Raw genomic sequence first — 23228 nt, 5'->3', positions numbered from 1 at the left:
AGATTGCAGCCCACAGAATCTATCCCTTCTACTGTGCTTGTTACATACACCTCACAATAAGTCTATTATACTCTCTGTACACTCTTTCTTGTTTTATTTGTTTCATACATGTTTGCACTTGCTCCCCAACTAAATTATAAGATCCTTGCAGACAAGGCAACCAGGACATTTGCTTCTTGCCCCTACTTCTAACAGAGTGCTGTGTATAAATGCACTCAACTATATAATTCTTAGCTGATTTTTTAAAATTCCTGCCAACTTCTGTAATATTTTCAAGACACTTTTTTCTATTTTTTAAATGCAAAATATCATTTAAAAAGGAGAAAACTGAACTATTCAGGCATGATAAGGGAATTCTACAGAGGGAAAACTGAGCATAATCATGCCCTTGCTAAAAACCCTAAAGAATGTGAAGTCACAGGCTATGATTCAGCAAAATTACTTTAACACCTGAAGAATAGCTCATGCCATCAGTGTCAGATTTAGCATTACTTAAGTTAGGAAACTGACTACATATATTTATTTTTCTTCTTTATGCATCTCCTCCTGGTGAGTCATATCTACAAAACTGACAGACCAATGTATTTCCATTGCCTAAAAGAGAACTAACACTTAAGGAAAATCAGATGAAGTTTCTTCCATATATGCATAATCAGTAAGTGACAAATCTGTGTTATCAGGAATAGCACACACAGGAGAAAAAACATACTAAAATCAGAAAGGCTTCCGGGCCTGACAAGCAGAATAAATTTTGAATAATGTTTTTCAATCCATCAAAAAGAGAAAATAAAAATGGAAGTTCAAAGACGTGAGATCTGTCTTGAACCACACTCGAATCAATCCATGTAACAAGGCAGTTCAGAGTTAATCAAAAAACTTAATACTGGTTTATTAAAAAGTACTACCACAGACCCTAAGTAAAAAAAATATCCTTAATAAAACAAGACTATTACTCAAACATTTCACCAAGTTTCTTGACTATAAATCTAACAACATAAAAATCCGGAGAGCTACAGGTCTTAAGATAATTTTCACAGGATAAAAGACAGAAGTTTAGGATTTTATGGGCTTCCAATTGAACACTAATTTTCAAATACACTGCTAATACAGTTTTAATTTACCCCCAAATAAATACCAAAAAATTCTGCTAGCTCTCTAGGCACTTGAGCTATCTCTAGAAAAGGCTAACGTGATCCTGAAACACAAAGAAATTCTGATTACGGGATTTAACTCTTTTTTTTTCTTTTAGCATCTGTTAGCTTTCTAGAGCCAAGAAAGTTCTGTGCCAACAGAAGCAAAGCAACCCAGTGTTTTTTGTAGGCTGAGCTGGTCTGTCCCTTATGGGCTATGGTCTCTAAATGATTAAAAACAAAGAGTACTTAAATGCCACTAAATTGCACACTTAAAAATGGTTAAAAAAAAAAACTAAATGAGATTTTAAGTCAATGGATAAAATGAAAAAAGAAAAATATTCTGAATTTAATATAAAATGATATTCAAGGATGCAGACTAATGCCTTATTTTCAAATCATAGTTAAGATTTTTTTCCCCAAAAAATACGGATACTGCATTACATAAAGAACTAGAAATTAATTATAGGCCCCATCTTGAGATCTGGAAGGCAAGTAAATATCTTATCCTTAATCTGACTCCCTAATTCCAATTATACCAAACTACCATGATCATCAGAGGTAATCTCTAGAAACGAGTACCTCTATGTAAAGTTGAAGACTGTGCCTCATTGTGAGTACAATTACAACTCATCCTGGCCCGCTCTTTACTCATCTGTCATGCCACTAAGCAGAGTCTGCAACACTTGTTATTTCAAAAACAACACAACCTTTTTATTCTCACACCATACACATAATAAAGAAGCAGAAAACAGAACTGAAAACACCACCAGGTTTAAAACAGCACAGCTCAAGTCTATTTCTCTCTCCTAATCAAGGGTTTACCAAAAGTAACATGCCAAAGCCCCAGCTATAGAAAACACAAATCTTTCTAAGGGCTACTCTTGCCCACATTTTTCTTATACAGTCTGATATTTTGCTGTGCTGGGAAGTGAAAAATCTGTCATGATTTTAACACCCACCCACTACCTAAAGGATCCCTACAGCCAAAGGAAAACTCACCTCTGCAAAATGTGTTGATGTACTATTGTCTATCCGGCTGCCACCACCACCTAAAAAACTGAAGAGAAAAAGGAATGAGTAGTGATTCTATTCCCAGGAACAAGCCTCCCTCCCAGAAGCTAAATATAGAATGGTACATTGAGAACAAAGCCCAATAAGGAAAAATAACTCATCCCAACATGACACCTACAAAGGAAATTATGAAGAACTGGCATGTGGATTAATCTATGAAAAATATTATAAGAAACTACAAAATCAAGAAGAAATCAAGTGAAAAATGGGAAGAGGGGCCACCACAGAGAAGGAAGAAGGACCCACAGCCAGCAATGCAATTCAAATTTGACCTAGCAAAAGAAGAAAAACAAATATTTCTTCTCAAACAGGTTAAGAAATAAAATAAGATTCTCAAAATAATGTTTCACTAAAAAACCATTCAACCACCAGTTGGATACAACATTTGAGACTTGGGAATGATCAAATGGAGTAATGCAAGGGGTCTGGTACTTTATTTAGCACATTATAAAAGGGCTCAATAAATATTTTTTTCTTCTTCTGATAGTTCATCCTATTCTTTAATTATCCTACCCATCCTTTAGGGCCCATCTCAAACGCTACCTCCTCCATTAAGTCTTTTCTGAATTTATCAACCAAATGAGAGTCCTCCACACCCCTCTGCGCTGACTGATTCTAAATTCTACCTTGCATTACAAATATGTAGAATTTGTCTCATCCATTAAGAAATTTAGAAATTCAGAGGGTAAAGATTATATTTAATAATACCACAAATATATGTAGAATGTCAGACATTATACAGAGCACTCATCACTTTGAAAACCCTGCAATGCCATATCCTATAATGAATACATTGAATATATTTTATAACTTGAAAATAAAAGTTGTTGAATTACCATCACACGTGAAAATAATAAAATAACTACATATTCCCAAAGACCAGGGAGGAATATTAGATCCCACTGTCCCCATGAAATTTGCAAAGAAGAGAGGAAACTGGCTAACACTTTGGGGGAAAGGAGGTAGAAAGAATCAAGAACTGCTGGATACCACTTTTACTTCAAGAGACACATGTAAGCACACAAACATGTACACACACTCACTCCACAAACTACTACAAACAGCTTTCATTTTCAGAATTACAGTACCAATCCAGGCATTGCACTGAGCTCACTGAGGAAACAAACACACCCTGGTTAGTCTGGATCCAAAAGCGAAAAAGCAAAGCTAATGCCATTCTCTATGCAATCATTCTCAGGCCTTATTCTCTGATTAGAAATGATTTAACACCTGTATTTGTTTCAGAAGTTAAAAATGCTTTTGTAAAAAACACTTCAAAAGCAGAACAAGCCCAAAAGCACTGGTACATCTATGCTACATAAATAAATAATTGAACTACCACTGTGTATCCAGTTTATTGCTCAAACCTCCACAGGCTTCCAAGGCTCTTTGCTGCCTTTACTACACGGTTTCATGGATTGAAATATCCTTGGTAATTAAAGCTATCAACTCTATCTTTTGGGGGTTCTGCTGCCCCTGAAACTCCCTCAGCATTCCCTTTGCTTAAAATGCCATTGTATTTTAAGTGATAGGGCTAATCATAAAGAAGGGATAATAAAAACAACCCCATTGTTCTGAGAAATGTTACAAAGCTTAAGCAAACTTACAAGATATCCCTCTAGATGAATGTCTAATAGCAAATGGGGCCCATTATCCAATATTTACATGCAAGGACTTCCTCTCCTTAATTTTTATCATCCATTACTTACTACTCTAACTGCTAAGTATTCAAATCAACAAATGTTTATCAACTTTACCGAAGGGAATACCATGCTACCTCGAAGACACTGATTCTAAGAAAGCATTTCTGCAACTATTTAAAACACTGATCTTTCCAAAGACATAATCTTTGCATTTGAGTATTTGCTACCAATAGCATCTGTACAGGGCAACCTTAGACCTACAAAGGCACAAATAAAAGAATTAAGTTAAGTGAGAGCAGGATCCATAGAATTTGTAGTTCCCTGCTAGAAAAGATTCATCTTGCAGTTAATCACTATCCTCATTTATAACTATACTTTATATACAAGGCTAAAGAAACCAGGATTACTATTTAAAAACTCAGAAAAAAATAAACCCATTAATTGCCCCTCAATTACCAATATGCTCTTTATTTAACACGTGCAGAGCAGAAGTGCTTGAAGTAAGTATTTGATGCCATTATAATAGCACAAATAAAAAGCTATCCCAAGTTAGCATGCCATCGACACAAAACTGCTAATTTTGCTGTCATGCTAATCTTACAGGTTTAGAGTTGGTATTGTGTTATTTAAAACCAAGATTATTAGAATCAACATTTAAGTGTTTGTACCAAACTATATCCCATGCCATATACTGCCCCAGAAGCTTCAGTTCACTTCTACATATAATCACCAATCATTAATAAAGTTAAACTAATGGTACATACTGTAAAGTGTGTAGTTTTTCCTGGTTGTGGAAGGGACCTTCAACTTTAGATTCTGCCAACAGCAACAGTAAAGGAATTATTTACTGCCATTAAAATGCTCAGGTAACTCAAAGATTAAAAGAAGCTTCAGATTACAGATTCTTTTTATCCAGTTAGTACTTCTTTAACCGTCTAACCAATGTTTAACCAGATAGCCACAAAAGAACAAATGTGCCATCATATTTAGTCAAAAAAGGCCATGCTATCAATGCTATTCTACTTTTTAAGTTTTTACAGTTTTATTCATATTAACCAAGAAGTAATATATAATATTGTCACTTTCAGAAATATTTCTCTTTTTATACCTTTAGTAAGACCAATGAGAGCCAATTTCAAGCATTACAAACCCAAATATTAACATTACAGTGGCAAGATGGTGTAAGTTGGACTGCAATAATCCTAATAAGAACAAGGGATCCAAGGCTTCCTCAAAGCAGAGTAATAACTCAGTTTCCCTGGCTAGAACAGCCTGTTTACCTTATTAGATATCTTTGAGAAGTGGTTCCCCAGCCCACCAAAGAGGTATAACAGCAATTTACCTTCAGGCAACAGAGTAGTCACTAAAAACCAACAAATAATCTAAGAGAACCCTAAAGTCTCAGAAAATAAATGAAAACTTACCAGATTTATTCTGATTTGGACACAGAGGTTTCCAAGGAATGCCACTCACACAATCAGAAACAGGGGATCTCATCACACCCACTATCACATCACTTTCCAAATTTTCCCATTTTTCTTCCCCTTCCCTCACCACTTTTCTTCTGTTTCTCTCCCTCTCTCTTTCTCTCTCTCAGCAAAGAGAATTATAAGTTATAAAACAAATCCCTTTCTATTCAGTTGATGCTGAGAGAAAATAATTTTGATAACAGAAAACCTGATTTATTCATGAGCTTGTACAGTACCTGGAATCATCTGTCACTTCTTCAATAAAGCCAGAATCACATCTGGGACAAATATATTCCTATAAAAGAAAGGAAGAAATAAATAAAAGTCTTCATTAGAAAACTAAGTATGTACTTTCAGAATAATATGCAGTACACAAGCTAATGTTGTATGTACTTGCTGACTCCCAGGATAGTTTTTTCTATTATACTCTGGCAAATAAAGAATTCCATAAGATGTTTGCAGAATGGCTTCATAAGTGGTTCCCACTGAGAGCTAAAAGAGACAATGCAAAGACTTTTTCTATTTGTTTTTTAATTTGAGTTGATTTTCTTTTTAACTGGAATGAATTCATTATCTAATTTTCTCTTCAAATCTAATGAAAAAACTCCACAAGATATATCAGAGCAATAAAAGATTATAATATTGGTTGGTATAGAAACTGCTTTCTTTTTACTATGTACAGATAGGAGACATAAACTGAATCACAGTATAAACCAATTTGTAGACTAGGAATTTACAATGAAGTTTTATAATACTTCTAATCTATGTTTTGATTACCAATGGTTCCAAATAAAATTTAATATTCTCAGGTATTCTACAAAAACGCTGATTCAAATAACCAGAACAATTCCATTAAATCAGCTTTTATTTCCTTCAGTACCATGAATCTTTCTTTTAAATAAATAATATCAAACTTTGGGGCTGATGAGAAAGAACACACTTTAGAGACTGCCTTATCATAGTTTTAAAAAATATATTTTAACTACTATTAAAACAGATCTAGGAAAGATATTTTCGACTATTTTCTTGCTCCCTATATTTTCTAAACCTCAACTTTGTCTTATCAGAAAGTGATGTATGCTGTATTTGGCTACCCAAACAAAGACAGTCAGAATGGTAATTCAAACATTCAAATGCTTTCTTAAAAGATATAAAGAAAAAAAAAGACCAATCCCTCTGTCAAGGAGATTAGTTTGGTAAGGAGACAGCCAATTCAAGAAACAGTATAATTTAATAAAGTAATTGCTATAATCAATGCACCTTGGGAATATAAACAAATGCCAAAGTTTGTCTGAGGGAATCAGAGAATGCTTTGTCTGAAACAGGGACCCAAAATATTAGTCTGCTTGCTCAATGAAAAAGGAAATTATGGGTTAAGGATTATAACAATAGAATACAGCATGCATGGAGGTTAGAGGGGAGTGGCATGATGAGTGTCGATAAGCGGTCTGGGACCAGACTGTAGAAAATTTCAGATCAGAAGCTCTCAACCTTTATTCTCTACTACACACATAAAAGAGAAACACTCATAATGGGCATAACGTGAAAGAAAATAATCTGGAGACCATATAAATCCCTGAGCTCATGCCTCTACTCCTTCATCCCCCACCCTCCCAGGTAGCAGTAACTCCACCCCTTTCTCTCCCACTAAGCAAGTTTATCTGAATGCAAGTGAGATTGACTTTAGAAGGCTAACCTTAAATCTATTCTAATGTCTAAAGTTAAAAAGAAAAAAAGAGGGGCCGGCCCCGTGGCTTAGTGGTTAAGTGCAAGCGCTCCGCTGCTGGCAGCCCGGGTTCGGATCCCGGGCGCGCACCAACGACCGCTTCTCCAGCCTTGCTGAGGCCGCGTCCCACATACAGCAACTACAAGGATGTGCAACTATGATATACAACTATCTACTGGGGCTTTGGGGGAAAAATAAATAAATAAATAAAATTATTAAAAAAAAAAAGAATCAATCACAAAATGCTACAATTTGTTGCAATCAAAGCGCTGGGCCCCCTTCTTTCTTCCCTCTCCCTCTCTCACTCATTCCCACTGCTTTAAATATCCCCAATATGCAACAACTCCCAAACGTGTATCTCCAACCCAGACCACTCTTCTGAACTCCAGATTCATTGATCTGCATGTGTATTCTCTCTCATGCTCTCTCTCTCTTACTTACATACACACACAGCCCCCCTCAAGAGGTGGCATACCAGTTTACTCATATGGGAAACCTGAGAGTCATTCCTGACACCTCCCTCACCGCTATCTTCCACATCCAACAATCAGTTCCTGGTACTCCCACCTTGAACACATTTCTCAAATCTACTCCTTGCCTCACTGCCACACTATCTTAACCTAAGCCAGCACCGGCTCAACACGCTGAATACCTTCCCTCTTTAGTGTTGTCCTGCTTCTCTTCTATCTAGCCTTTTCCTACCTGTTCTACATATTGAAGTCAGAATGATCTTTTTAAAACACAAAACAGATCATGTCATTTCCCAGCTTAAAACCTTTCAACTATTTCCCAAAACATTTAGAATAAAATTAAACGTGACCTACAAAGCCCTGATTCAGCTGGTCTCTGTTCAACTGGCCAACTTCATTTCAGCTTACCCTCTCCCTCTCTCAGCACATTCCAGCCCCAAGGGCCTTCTTTCAATTCTTCTAACTCATTAAGCTCATCCCTGCCTCTAAGCTTTCATACATACTGCTCCTATAACTGAAACACTATTCCCCTAACTTTCTGCATGGCAAGGGACTTCAATCCTTTAGGTCTCCATTTTAATGTCACGTCAGAAAGTCCTTCTTTCATCACCCAACCTAAAGTGGTTTACTCTTATTTTCTTCTACAGCACCTGTTCATTCCTTTATAGCCCTTATCACAATTTCTAATTATATATTTGTTTAATGCTTTTTAAATGTCTGTCTCCATTCAGTAAGTTCTAAGTTTCATAATGGCAGGGTCCAGATCAGTTTTGTTTACCGCTGTCTGTCTAGGACAGACAGAAGTTCAATAAATATTTACTGAATAAATGAACATGAAATTACTTATCACACACCTCACAACTAGGAGTCAAAGTACCAAAATCTGATATAATCAGAGAATGGGTAGAGTGGAAGTAAAGAGCTAAAAGAGCTGGAAACTTAGAAAGTTGTGGCCTGATCATGGGATAACGGAGCCTGAGATTTCAGAGGCAGAACTGTTGTGGATGATCACAAGCTCCAAGATAGAGCTATGGGAGTAGGTGGCTGAAGAGGAGTAGGGATGAAGGTCTTTAGGCTTAAAGTGTCATCTACATTGATACTGAACTTTCAAAATGGATGTTTAGAGTTGTGGTGGAGAGAAAATAATTTCAAAAGGCAGAAATCACAATTGTGAAGACAAAAAAAATGGAAGCAAGAATCATACTGATTTAGAGTAGAGAAATGAACAAGTCTTCTCTTCACGATCCTAAGGCATGGTTCTAGGAACCGGGCTGTCAGCCACAATAGGTCCTTCACAGAACAGGACACTTCAGAGGTATAAACCAAACCATAGAAGTACTATAGGGTTCTTCCTGTCACTAGGTATTCCTTCCATTTACAAGCACAATCAAACCTTTATAAATAATTCTATTTTGATTACAGGGAAGAGAACCAAAATTCTTTCCAAATGCTCTGTGAATTATTCTGGATAAAAGTAGCTAATTATAAAACAAACAAACCTCTCAGCCATGGACTATCCCTCCTGCAATCAACATTACAAGAAATACAGAGAACTTTTTTAGAATTCACAAGCTCTTCATTCTCTAATTATCAAAGAATGCACACTTGTCTCTTACATACTTCTGTAGTCTGATCTCAGAACAAAGGTCTGATCTCAGAAAACTCTCACTTCCATTCTCCTAAAGGCCTAAAAACCCCAAAATAACACTCTGAAGATGTTATAGTTCCAGATCCTAAGTTTTCTTTTCAAAGGCCTGATAGTACTCCACTTACTACCGCCATTTCTTCCTCTGGATTCACATTAGCCACTATTTTTTCCCTGATTTCCAGCTACACCAAGGGTGCCACCCCCTCACTCTAAAGACTCAAAAATTTTATCAATTGCTTCAAACTAATCTGGAGACAGAATGTTGAGTAAGGGTAGAGATAAATGACATAAGATTGGCTATGAGTTGATAATTATTGAAGCTGGGTACTTGTGGGTTTCTTATACTGTTCTCTCTACTTTTGATATGTTTGAAATTTTCTATGATAAAGTTTTTTGTTTTAAGTTATAACAGTCTGAAAAACATAGTCTAGTTAGGAAAATGTTAACCAAACCATGTACTGAATAAACTGTGACCCAAAGTAAAATGAGACTAGAAATAATCTATCATGTTAGAGAATTAAGGGAGAAAGGTACTTATACTGTATTTATGAACCACCTATGATGTGGCTGACACAGTGCTATTCCTCTTAACCATTCTGTGAGGTGAATATTGTTATTTCTATTTTACAGATAAGTGAAGTAAGTTGTCTGTAGAAGATTTCATTTTCCAAAGATGGCTCCCACAAAATCTCTCAACCTACCTGCTCTTCTGCAATGTGACCTTCTACTCTACCCACTTTGAATCTAAGGGGCCCTGTGACTTCTTTAACTGATAGAATACTGGGCCAGTTCCAGATAAAGTCCTTAACTACTTGACAGCTTCCACTTCCTGATTTTTATAGCCCTAAGTAGCCACATAAATCCAGGCTACTCTGCTGGACAGAGAGGCCACATGGAGGAGCACTGAGACATCAGACAAGGATTGGACTGTAAGAGGGAAAAACCATCTTGGAGGTCCAGCCCAGTAGAGCCTTCAGATGGTTCCATCTCCAGGCACTACCTGACCACAGTGCATGTAAGATCCCAAGTAAGAACTAGCTAGCTGAACTCAGGGAATCCACAGAAACATGACAGATAATAAATTATTGTTTTAAGCCACTAAATTTTGGGTAATTTATTAGGCAGTAATAGAAAACCAGAACATCGCCCAAGGGATGGAAAACTTGGTCTGTCTTGAACTCAAAACTTCCTATCTTTTCATTACACACACGTTGATTGAAAGTAACTATGCTTTTAGAGAAAGGAATAGGAACTATAATTTGCTGAGGATTGAATGGAAAATTCTATGGCAAAGCCAAATGAGGCCTTGGGAAATTCAGCAGCCATTCGGCCCCCTCCCTTCCTTACAGGGGAGCATCACCCTGATGAAACCACAATCCTGCTTCAAACTTACAAGCTCAGAAATCTAATTTAGCAGACCAAGAGAAGATCTGTCTCTTAGAGGAAAATTCACATAAAACCAAATTCAGAGGCCATCCATAGAAAACCCAAAATGCGAACTTACTTAATTTCAATAAAAAAAGTTATCAAGTGGCCCATTTACATTTACTATTCAGCACCGTCTTTCTCAATAAGCAAATCTACCTGAAAAGTATCACAGCACAGAGGAAAAAGTTTTGGAATCAGAGACTGAATTCCAATCTCAAGTCTCTACTTACTAGATATGAGGTCTTGGGGAAGTCACATTACCTTTCTGAGACTCAATTTTCCCAGCTGTAAAATGGAGATGCTTACTTCTCTGCTGTATTATTGTAAAGATTAAGTTGTTTGCAAAATACCTAACTTAGTGACTGGCACATTAGATAGCAGACATTTAATAAATATAGACATTTAATAAATATAGCTATTATAGTTATTCTAGATTATAATCACTTGCTTATTAAATAAGCAGAGAATCAGAGGAATAAGACAAGTAGATATATAGCTTGTGTCATTATGCTAGAATAGCCTAATATATCCATCCCCACTATGAGCAAAAACCAGATCCTCAAAATCAAGGACCTGGGCTTCTTCTCCCCCGTGGGCAGTACCAGGAAGAGCGCAGCTTATATTTGCCTCTGACTCTTTCTCTTCTCTTCTTTCACTGCTGACCCACAATTCCCACACCTTCTTCTAACAGACACATTCTTTCTCCAGATAGAATATAATACAATTACTTGGCTATATTTTCTTAATTACAATCAAATTTAGTCATGCCCTACACTGAGATTACAACCAGACTGGATTTTAAGCGTTTACCTCTTGGGTCACTCTAAAGATGGCTAACTTTACATTTTAATTTTTCCTCATTTTTTTTCCAGAGGTAATCTTAACTTCAATTTGGGAGAACATCCATGAATCAAGGTGAATTTGTAAAAGGGTCAAACAGGAACCAAACACAGTCTCTGCCTCTACACTCCTCCCACACTCAGGCCTTGGCCTTAGTATCATCCTGATATATTCAGATACAGAGTTTTGAATTTTAAGCAGAAGGGGTTTGTGTTGGGGGGCGGGGGGCGGCAAACCAAGGATAATGAATTAAGCGCCCATTATTTGTCTGGCACTATGGAAATCTCTCCTCTGCTTAAATAGTAACACATTGAATCTTCACACCAATCCCCCTCCCCCAAATACTGCCAATGTATATAGTCCCCATAGTCACAAAGTCTTACAGAAAAAATTTCATTAGGTCATTTCTATCATCCCATCTGTAAAAGAGAAGTATGACAAATCTAAGTTACTTACCCAGAATCACTGAAAATAGGAACACAGTTGTTTCCACCAAACTAAGCTACTTTTCCCCTAGGGACTAAAAGTTTATTGTATACAACTCTAGTGAAGATAGTCAGTAGCAGGTACACTTGAATGAACTGCATCAGATGTTTCACTGCCTGTTTCATCTAAAAATACCCACAAGGAGAAATATTTTTCACCGCTAATATTCTGAATCAGGAACAACCCCCTAAGTATAGCTTAGCCCTGATGCTTACCCACTTAGAACAACACAAGAGGACACACAGCACTTAGAATATAGGAGAGAAAGAAAAAGAGTGGTTTTAATGCATTATTTTCTTTTCCTTCTTATATTTCAAGGGATCAATTATCACAAAATGTGAGATCTTGGCAGGACAATGAGCTACAAGCCAGGCCCTATTTATATTAAGTCTCATAGTGTCAAATTTACAAACCCTTGAACTTTATGAAAATTTGCATCCAATATTTCATTCAGTGTATAAAATATAATATAAAGACTTACTATTTATTTCCTAATTCCACAGCGTTGCTTTTCTACATGTTCACTATCAACATCTAAGAGTTTTTTTTTTTAATTTTATCTAAAACAGAAGACAATTTTCTGCCTCGTCTGACAGAGTCAAAATCTAAGATCACAATATTAAGTTAGTCATATCCTCTTGCTCATCTTCTGAGTATCACATAGCAAAACTATTCAGAAACTCCTAACTAGAAGGATTAGGAACACAAACTGAAACACACCACAGCTCCTCGGCCAGAATAATCACACCCTGAATTTCACAATTCACATCTCTAGGTCAACGACCATGCTTTTAGAGACTTTTTCCATAATCTCCTATGATTATCCCTTTTCAAGCCAGGTTACACTTCCTCCATTTTCAAAAGCATCAAGTGAACCCCAAAACAAAAACAACAGAACTTCTGAGTTCTGTTCCCAGTTCCACCATTACTTCATGGTCTTTGTGAAGACCTGTTTCTCCACCTGTAAAACTGGAGCACAAATGCTTTCCTCATTTACTTGTCTCTCCAAAGTCTCCTTCAGGAAAACAAAAAAGTTGTCTCACTCATTCATGTGGCCAACTACTCACTTAAAAGGAAGAGAAAAGTTTCCAGTTTAAGCATTTCAGTTCTCTGAACTCAAGAACTCTGAAGCGACTGTTCCCCTGGCTATTAATCAGAAGGAAAACCAGTTTACAAAAAAAGGAAACATTAGGCCACAGTTACAGTATTATACAAAGATACCTATACAATTTAAATACTATTTGAAGAGCTGTGATTCATTTACAGACCAATAAAACTGCCTTGATTTATGGTCTCACTCCCTAAGAATAGTAACAGTCACAACCTTCATCATTTTGTGCCTTCATTCCAGGCCGTGCAACATTGACATTATTAGGGACTCCAAACAGGAGTGTATACATATATATATTTTGTGTGTGTGTGTGTGTATGAGGAAGATCAGCTCTGTGCTAACATCTGCCAATCCTCCTCTTTTTTTGCTGAGGAAGACCGGCCCTGGGCTAACATCCGTGCCCATGTTCCTCCACTTTATATGGGCCGCCGCCACAGCATGGCTTGACCAGCGGTGCGTCAGTGCGCTCCCAGGGTCCGAACCGGCGAACCCCAGGCCGCCACAGCGGAGCGCGCGCACTTAATCGCTTGCGCCACTGGGCCGGCCCCCAGGGGTGTATAATTAACCCACTTTCTTTAGTTCATTGTGTAACAAGGCAGAAAATCAGGTCATGGGACAAAGCATTACTTGATATAAGCTTGATAAGATGGACAAGAAGCCAAATTTTCTAAGAAAAAAACAGACTAAGCTACAAGAATTATCAGAGAAAAAGTTAACCTCATACAGCACAATATAGCCAGAAAAGATTTAGTTATAGTGTTCTTTGCTTGCTCACACTAAAGGCAGCAAGAAGGGGAACTAACCCAGTAGCACAGATATAAAATGGTAAATGATCTAAAAAGTTTGCTTTAGCTCTGATACGTACCACCATAGTTTGAAGAAAAAATTTATCCTCTTACATTCAGCTTAAGCTGATAGAATCTTCTTACATAAACTGACAACATTCATTCACTCAGCAAATATATTCTAAGCTCTAAATTCCAAGCACTGTGCAGAAAGAAAAGCATGCTTGGTGGGGAAAGAAAAATAATCTGAAATTAAGTCACTGAAGTCATGCACAAAGTGTATGTTCTAACAAAAATCACACTTAGGGAAGGAAAGGCACATAAACTCTGAATATCCTAACCTTAAGTACTTAGTCTCAAAATAAGAACTGAGCAATGCTTCAGAACAGCCTAAGTGGTTAAGAGCAATGAATCTGAAATTAAACAAAATTGGACTGAAAACACAGAATAACAAACGAGCTGCATGATGCTGGGGCAAGTCGCTTCATCAATGAAACATTGCCTGGACCATAATAAGTTTTCAACAAATTGTAGATTCTAATAAATTCCTCCAAGCATTTTTTTGTGTGTGTGAGGAAGATCAGCCCTGAGCTAACATCTGCCAATCCTCTTTTTGCTGAGGAAGACTGGCCCTGGGCTAACATCCATGCCCATCTTCCTCCACTTTATATGGGACGCCGCCACAGCATGGCTTGACAAGCGGTGCGTCGGTGCTCGCCCAGGATCCAAACCCTGGCGAACCCCTGGTCACGGCAGCGGAGTGCGCGCACTTAACCGCTTGCGCCACTGGGCCGGCCTGCTCCGAGCATTTTTAATGTGGAGCATTTCTCAAACCATGTTCCACAAGATATCAATCAGTGGTCTGTCACGCAAAAAAAAAAAAAAACAGATCTGGAAAAGGCTGGATTAAATAATATTATTAAGCATGTTGCTTTACTGAATGATTTTTCAGAACCATTAACATGCTATTATGTGTCATAACAGGAGAAGTGGAGGGATGGAGACACGAAGAAGATTTAGTATGCAGCATTTTACCATGATTCTGAACTCCTAGTAAATCTCCTGGCATACAGTTTGAGAAACTGATTTACACTACTGATTTCCAGACTTTTAGATTCCACAAAACGGTTAGATTTTAACATTAAAAAATTAGGAACCCACAAACGATTGTCAGCTTTTTTTATTTTGCCATGTAAAAACATTTTTTTAAGTCACTACCTACTATCATCATTATTTCATTTTAAAAGTACCAGTTTAAAACCAAAAAGACAGGAATAAAGAACAGACCTTTGGATTAAATTAAGTAACAGATTTTTAAATAAAATAATTTAGCGCCATCCTCCTTTCTACCATGGGCACATGGAGCAATCCCAGAACCTCTGATGTAGACTCTTCATCAAAATACAAATAATATTTAGAATTCTAGTACAGACTTTCCATCAATGAGATAGGACAATTTTACAAGTATGATCTAATTCACTTCAGGGACATTCAGGTCCGGAAAGATCACGTACAAACTAGTTGATAAAAGTAGCCACTGACCATTACAAAGTAAGAAAATAATGAATTAACTGAACAGGACTTTAAGAATAAAAGAAACAAAGAGCAATAGTTATAAAACAGTCCTGAAAAGGAAATTATCCCAGGCTAAATTTACCTGTCATTGAATCCCAAGTCTTCAAAAAAACGAGCTTTTAATTTATTCAATCAACATCACCAGCATTAAGACTGTATTGCTTTTTTGATTTAACAAAGGAAAATCTTGGGGCCGGCCCAGTGGCACAAGCGGTTAAGTGCGTGCGCTCTGCTGCGGTGGCGCAGGGTTCGCCAGTTGGGATGCCCGGCGCGCACCGACGCACCGCTTGTCAAGCCATGCTGTGGCGGCGTACCATATAAAGTGGAGAAGATAGGCAGGGATGTTAGCCCAGGGCCAGTCTTCCTCAGTAAAAAAAGAGGAGGATTGGCAGATGTTAGCTCAGGGCTGATCTTCCTCACAAACAAAAAAACAAAGGAAAATCTTGGCATTGCTTTGCATCATGACGTCCTCTATCCTAACATATTAAAGATTGTTCATTATCGTAAAAGGAGAGAATACAGTTTTGTCACTCACGAAGGAAATTCATTTCAGAAGTAAAATTTAAATCCCAGTGAAACTAATTCACTGGATATCACACGATCTTCTATGTGGAAAAACCACAAAACAAAATTCCCTTACACAAAATCCAAAAATACCCAAAAGCTCAAATCACCAAACCATGGATAGGAATAAACACAACTGCCTCATTTTACAGATGAGGAAAACTATGGCCCTTGAAAGATTCAATAATTTGTTTAAAGGTTAAAAGAAAACTTTTTTCCCCCACAGTGCTATAGTACTATTTATATATAATAATAATATATATAATAAATAATATAATAATAATATATAATATATATATAATAATATATATAATAATATAATAATATAATATAATAATAATATATATAATATAAATATTATATATAAAGGGCTGATAACAGTTGTAAAAAGAGGGCTAATGGTTAGTTCTACAGCTTGCAGCCAGTTTATTTATTCTGAAAGTGCTTTCCTACCATTTTTAAACGTAGCTCAGACCTAAAATGGGCAAAAAGGCATTAGCTCTAATCTTGAGATAGCTACATTATTTTACAATGTTTAAACAGAAAGTCAAAAGGAGGAGAAAATATTTAAATCCTCATTCCACTACTCATTTTTCCCAACATTTTATCAATCTCTTTACTTCTGGCCGGCCCTGTGGCTTGGTGGTTAAGTGCGCGCACTGCGATGCTGGTGGCCCGGGTTCGGATCCCGGGTGCGCATCGAGGCACCACTTCTCCGTTCATCCTGAGGCCGAGTCCCACATACAGCAACTAGAAGGATGTGCAGCTACGACACACAACTATCCACTGGGGCTTTGGGGGGAAAAATAAAAAAAAAAATCTAAAAAAAAAAAAAATCTCTTTACTTCTTCCTAAACATAGCCCAAGTACTAGAACAGCCACCTGAAATATAGTAGGCACCAATAGTTATTGAATGAATGTAAATAGACTACTGTTATTACTGCATGATCTAGTGCTTATTATTTTAATAGTATTATAAAACACAAACCAATTTCAAAGTGCTAAACTTCACAGAGTGTACGTGTGTGTCCTCAAAGAAAATATCCAGACTCAATTATACTCAGGAATAGAAACAGACATACTTCTGGAATCTTTTTATAGCACTAGTGTTGCAGGATGAGACAGACCTATGCTACACTGCTAACCTTATTAAAAACCATGCAAACTCTGAATCTGCTCATGAAATACTGATTGTATGTTACAACAGAATGCTACTATAATATTAAAACAAGTCTCCCTCATTGAATCAGCACCTACGTTTGGCACAGAATAATAAACCAATAATTTTAGTGATTAGTAAAATAAGGTTGAAAAATTTAGGAAATTAAACACTTTTATGATTCTTACTTGTTAATATTACATTCAACCACTTTTTAATCTAAAACATGCGAATTAAGACTAGCAGTGAAAGCTAATTTGCTGAATTTGCCTTTTACATGTTATTAAATAATAAATGTATCATCACAAATAGTTTTCACACTACATCAGCAATCGAAACAGCAACGTTTTTGAATCGACAAGCGTAAGGTACAAAATTTCCATTCCTCAATTTAACTTGTCTTAACTAGAAACACTAATGCCTCTAAACATTCAGCAGTGACCATATCACAAGATCAGAACCTATCGACTGGAACTATAAATTAAAATCAGGGAACCAACAGCTTAATAAGTTTGAGAATAAAGTAACTCTAACTACCACTTAAATTACAGAAGATTCACTAGAAGCAGCTAAGTTCCATTCAACAAATTCAGTTACAAATGATTACCGAAATAACTTTGCTTAAAAAGCCAATCAGCTGTTCATATGGAGGGCAGGTAACTACAGGAAGCTCCTCTATTTATAAGCTATCAGATTTAGAAACAAAGCCATATTTAAAAACAAGAGACTGGGTTTAAAAACAAGAGACTGGGGGCTGGCCCCATGGCATAGCGGTTAAGTGCACGCGCTCCACTGCTGGCGGCCAGGGTTCGGATCCCGGGCTCACACCAGTGCACCGCTTGTCAGGCCACGCTGTGGCGGCGTCCCAATAAAGTGAAGGAAGATGGGCATGGATGTTGGCCCAGGGCCAGCCTTCCTCAGCAAAAAGAGGATTGGCATGGAGGTTAGCTCAGGGCCGATCTTCCTCACAAAAAAAAATAAAATAAAAACAAGAGACTCAATTCTGCCTGCCACTAACTAATGGTAAGTGGTCCATCAGACCGGTACTCTGAGCCAACCTTTTATTCATTAGACTACAGGTGTGTGCTCTGTTTTAAGGTGTATTATGAACACCAGTACCCTCACAATTTTCAACATGTAAAAAAGCAGAAAGTGACAAGAAGAAAAAGCCTACAATTACAATTTCTTCATTCAGCAAATATTTATTGAATGAGGCATTCTTCTAAACACTGATGAAAAAGAAAGTAGCAATAATAAGAGTGATGAGGAAATGAGAAATTTAAAGGCATACAGGAGGAACTGTCTAAAGGAAAAGTAAATCAAGTCTAAAGGACAAAGACTAAATCTTGCAATATGTGAAAAGTACTGCTCTAAAGTCATGAATAATAAGCAGGAGAAAAGAAGAATGAATGGAGATGATACAATCATCTAGGTGCGGGGCCGGCTGGTGGCATAAGCGGTTAAGTGAGCGCACTCCGCTGCGGCGCTGGTTCGGATCCCGGGGGCGCGCACCGACACACTGCTTGGCAAGCCATGCTGTGGCGGCGTCCCATATAAAGTGGAGGAGAATGGGCACTGATGTTAGCTCAGGGCCAGTCTTCCTCAGCAAAAAAAGAGGAGGATTGGCAGATGTTAGCACAGGGCTGATTTCCTCACCAAAAAAAAAACAAACAAACAAACAAAACAATCATCTAGGCGCAATTTTGGATATCTACTGAAGTGTTGTGGTTGTCACAGTGATCAAGAAATGCTACTGACATTTAATGGGCAGAGGCCAGGAAAGCACAGGAAACATCAGCACAAAGAAATGTCTCTATTCTCAAACTTCATATGGATAGTTAAGTAGGTAAAAAACATCTTTATAATTATCAAAGCCTGGGACCTAACTCCATCCTACATACAAGCATCAAGTCTTTCTGCATAATTTTAATATGCATTAAATGTCCAGAAAAACAACTACTGAATAAAGCGAGAGAAAATTATACTTTATTTGTACCTTTACCAAGAATTGTTCATCATTCTGGTGGTTTGTCTCTCATGGTATTTAAGTTGCAAATACCCTTATAACAGTTTACTCAAGTAGCTGTTATGTCTGTTGGGCGCCAATATCTACTACTTGATATATATCTTCCTGTTATGGACAACTGAGTATTTAGAGAGTGAAATGTAATTATTTTGTCACGAATTATTTTCTTTACATTTACCTGTTATCTTACAGCTAGAGAATTTTTCAACTGTATGTGTAGGAAAGTTGTATTATCTGTGAATTTCATTTCACTAAAGGGAGTATTTCAAAATATTTATTATAAAAAGAGGGCACTGGGTCTACTAGGTTTGAGAGCCACTGGGCTGGAAGATCAGCATCATTGTAGGATACCTGCAGGTCTCAGTTAATCCAGAAAATGGCAGAAAAGGGCACGTAACTATGATATTTTTTCTTTCTTTTGAGAATATAAATTCTAAGCGTGGTGAAAAGTAAACATGATGAAACCTTTATTGGAAAATGGTTCTCTAGGTGTAGTCTATTCAAATCTGCACAACATCAAAGTGAGCAGCAAGGAGGTGAATATAGGATACCTCATCTACTAAGAACTTCCCTGTGACACCTGAAATCATCAAGGACAGAGATTACCTATCTTAACAGATTTTCAAGGAAAACAAAACTAACTGGCCTACTTTGGGAAAAGACGCTGGGCAATCTATTTAACATACAAGAAAAGTGTGCCTGGTTTATAAACACCAAAGCCAACACACTTCTATTTGCTATACATTCATTTAGAGACCTCTAAGGAACTTTGAACTGCTAACAATTGAACTTAAAAAAAAGATTTAAAAAATCTTTCCAGATCTAAGCTAAACTTCTGTATGCGAAACTATAAGAACTACCTAAAAGGTTTCTACTATGGTAAAGGCCCTATCTCTCTACAAATAAGGACTGTTCATTCCTATACCACCTTTCAGTCAAAGATTACATAGGTCCATTTCTCTGAACGCTCCTTCAGGTTTCCAATAGGTGCACCTCAGTATCATTTTACGGTGGATTATACTAAGGTAAACTGAGAGGGTCAGCCGACTCAGTTCCAGTCACACGAAGAATTAGTAATAGAACAAGGATTGATAACTTCAATTCACCCTCTTGACCAACAGTTTCAAGAAGCTAAAAGTTTAAGCACAAAATGTCCTGAGCTCATGAAAGTTCTAAGAACTATAAGAGAAACAGAAAGTAAAAGTTGATTAATGCTAAGATGAGTTACAGAAAAACTAAGAGTTGGGCTAGTTGTCTGCTTTTTGCTTTGTTTTCAAACTGGAATTTCCAGCTGTCTTACTAAGTTACACAAGGCGTTACTACCCCAATTAATTCCCAACTGACAAAAAATTTGGATACTTTTCTTTTAGAAGTTGCCCTACAGTGTGTAACTTGAGAGGGGTGATCCAATTCCTCTGGTCTCAGTAACCACAAGGAGTGAAAGTGACCCCAACAGATACTGCTATAATGGAAGAGAAACCACCAATGACTATTCTAAACAATCCCTTCCAAACAGGGCTTTGGCTGAAATTATATGGTCTCAATTATCTTACTGAAAATTCTCATCAGGATCCCAAAATTAGAAACCAAAGCAACACCAGAACAAAACCTTAAGCACCACTGACATAAAAAGACAATGACAATCCTTTTATGCTTCTATAGCAGGGTTCCTCAACCTCAGCACTCTTGACATTTTGGGCCCAGTAATTCTTTGTTGTCAGGGGCTGTCCTGTGCATTGCAGCATATTTAACAGCATCCCTGTCCTTTCCCCACTAGATGAGAGAAACAACCCTCCCCGAGTTGTGACAACTAAAAACGTCTATAGACATTGCCAAATGTCCTCCTGGGGAGCAAAATTACCCCTGGCTGAAAACCACTGCTCTACCCTATCTCCTTTATTGCTCATTATTAAGCTGTGGAGAGATGAAAAAGAAGGCAGCATCCACAGGCTTCTTATGCTTAGACCCCTTCTAATTTGACTACAGAGAAGAAAAAGCAATCCACACCTTCTTTCCTCTTCTAATAAGATGGCTGTCTAAAAGACCTTAGCATCTTCTCCCTGAACATAAGTAAAGGTCATAAAAAGCCAACTAAACATAAAGAAACACAAAGTGTTAGCATCCAATTGGTACTTCCCCACAAAATATAAGGAATTTCATCTGCAGTGAGTTTAAGATTTTATTCTTCCTCATACTGAAAAAGTCCCACAGATTTCCCCAATATATACGTTTATTTATCAGAAGAATTTCAAGACTAGAACTAGCTTTCTACCCATAAGGTTACATATTTCTTATTTCTAGATCCTTGCAGGGAATATATTTACTAACACTGCATGTTCACACTTCATGTGGAGCACCTGCATTTTGTACCACTGAGCCTTCTAGATAAAGATCTCACAACACTAAAGCCACTACTTTTTAAATGTAATTATTGGGTATTCAACTTATCATATCACATATTCGTTCAAGAAATATTTAATAAACAACTGCTATATAGCACCAGAGAGATGCCAGATAATCAAGTAGACTTTTTAGCTAGTTAAGTCACAAATAGCAAAATTTAGGATAATCTAATAATTAAAACCTCTCAAACCCAGCTCAAATCACTGAATTCCTTCCCCTAGTTCAACAACACTACTTACATTACTTATACACCACCCTGGGATCTTTCCAAGAATCATGCAACTTAAAAAGCAAGCTTAGTGAGCTTAGAGTTTTAAGAATCACAAAGTCTAAGAAATCTACTTTTCAGCTACTCTTCTAATAGGGTAGTTAGAAAGTTTTCCCGTATTAGAACCATTACAAGTACAGCACAATGATGATAACTTGTGGAGCACCTGGTAAAGAGCCAAACTAGATAACATTACTTATTGATAAGGATGACATTTTATTAGATCAAAGAAGGTGATATAATAAGGAGATGAGAGAGGGAGAGAAGCCTGCTAGTTCTTTCAGGCAGAGCCTCAGAAATGAGCAACACACTGGTAATCCTTAGACTGGTCTCTTGTCTGGATGAGGACTCTGATCTCCACAAAACACTTAAGAACCACCCTAGTCTTATCAATACCAAAAGTAGTTTACTCTGCATATGATTTATCTCACCTGCTTAATGATGATTCTATCAGACTCCATCTCATAAGGTAATATTCCCTGGCCTTGATTTAAAAGAGGACGGAATGACATCTTTACATTCCATAACACAGCCCTCTGTGGTACTGCCCAGTCATTCATCAATGGAGCACAGTAACTGTGTCAGTCTTGACTTCACAGTGTCTCTCAACAGTATAGTCAGGTGAGGCAAAAGCTTCTGCTATGTTATGAAAATAATTTTAAGTTACTTAAGTATTTCTTCTATCATTTGATGACCAAAAAATATACAATGCCATTTTACCTAATCATATATAAACTTGAAACCCTGGGGTTTCAGACCATATAATAAAAATCTCTTATTTTAAAATTCAAGTTTAGTACTCACTAAATTTTACTAAAATTAATTTCACTGTAAATAACAAAACACTCCCAATAAGAGAAAGAAATTTCTAAATCAATATTCACTTCTAGAATGGAGACTCTTTTTTGAAGCCTAACAGATAACAGTACCACTGAATATTATATTTTCATTTTAAAATTCCATTCACGGTTTTCCCTCATTTCTTAATATCTTCTTTCTAAATGAAACTTTTTTCTCTTATCTGGGAGGATTCACACCAAAGACACACAAAGCTAAGATGGATAAATCAGGATTAGCAATGAGGAGTGTTATTTCACCAAATTAATTCAAACGAATGTGGCTTAACTTAATAGCATTAGGCATATTTCAATCTCTCTCAGAAATTATAGCCAAAACTATTTCTTCTAATTCAGACACGAAAGTTAACTGGGTTTGTGAATCTTTCAGAGTAGTAGGACTGACAAGATAAATGATAAACAAAAACCTAAGAGCAGTTTCAGGGCTGAACATTGGGTAAACTATTGCTATTGCCTGTGCACACTTCCAAATGTATCAAGAAGTGCTGTATCCTAGCGATTGGGAAACGGAGAAAAAGTAAGAGTGGTAAAAACCTTGCAACCTGGTCCCACTGAACACAATTATG

General features: G+C 37.0%; 1 protein-coding gene across 2 annotated transcripts in view; it reads right to left on the bottom strand.

The window, feature by feature from the left end:
* RNF115 (ring finger protein 115) overlaps window positions 1–23228 on the bottom strand; it is a 69042-nt gene that overhangs the window by 42734 nt on the left and 3080 nt on the right. The window contains exons 1-3 of one of the 2 annotated variants that reach the window (XM_014779940.2): window positions 5553–5612; window positions 4612–4663; window positions 2133–2190 (exon numbers count right to left, since the gene is read on the bottom strand). In XM_014779940.2, coding sequence (XP_014635426.1) covers window positions 2133–2190; window positions 4612–4663; window positions 5553–5562 — 120 coding nt within the window. In that variant the 5' untranslated portion in view covers window positions 5563–5612. Of the gene's footprint in view, window positions 1–2132; window positions 2191–4611; window positions 4664–5552; window positions 5613–23228 lie in introns of those variants that run through there. The other variant, XM_004420571.3, reaches the window with a different exon arrangement.

This window comes from Ceratotherium simum, chromosome 2 (genome assembly GCF_057802395.1).
Source record: "Ceratotherium simum simum isolate JZ-2026a chromosome 2, ASM5780239v1, whole genome shotgun sequence".
Taxonomy (NCBI): domain Eukaryota; kingdom Metazoa; phylum Chordata; class Mammalia; order Perissodactyla; family Rhinocerotidae; genus Ceratotherium; species Ceratotherium simum.
This window is presented reverse-complemented; position numbering and strand designations above follow the sequence as displayed.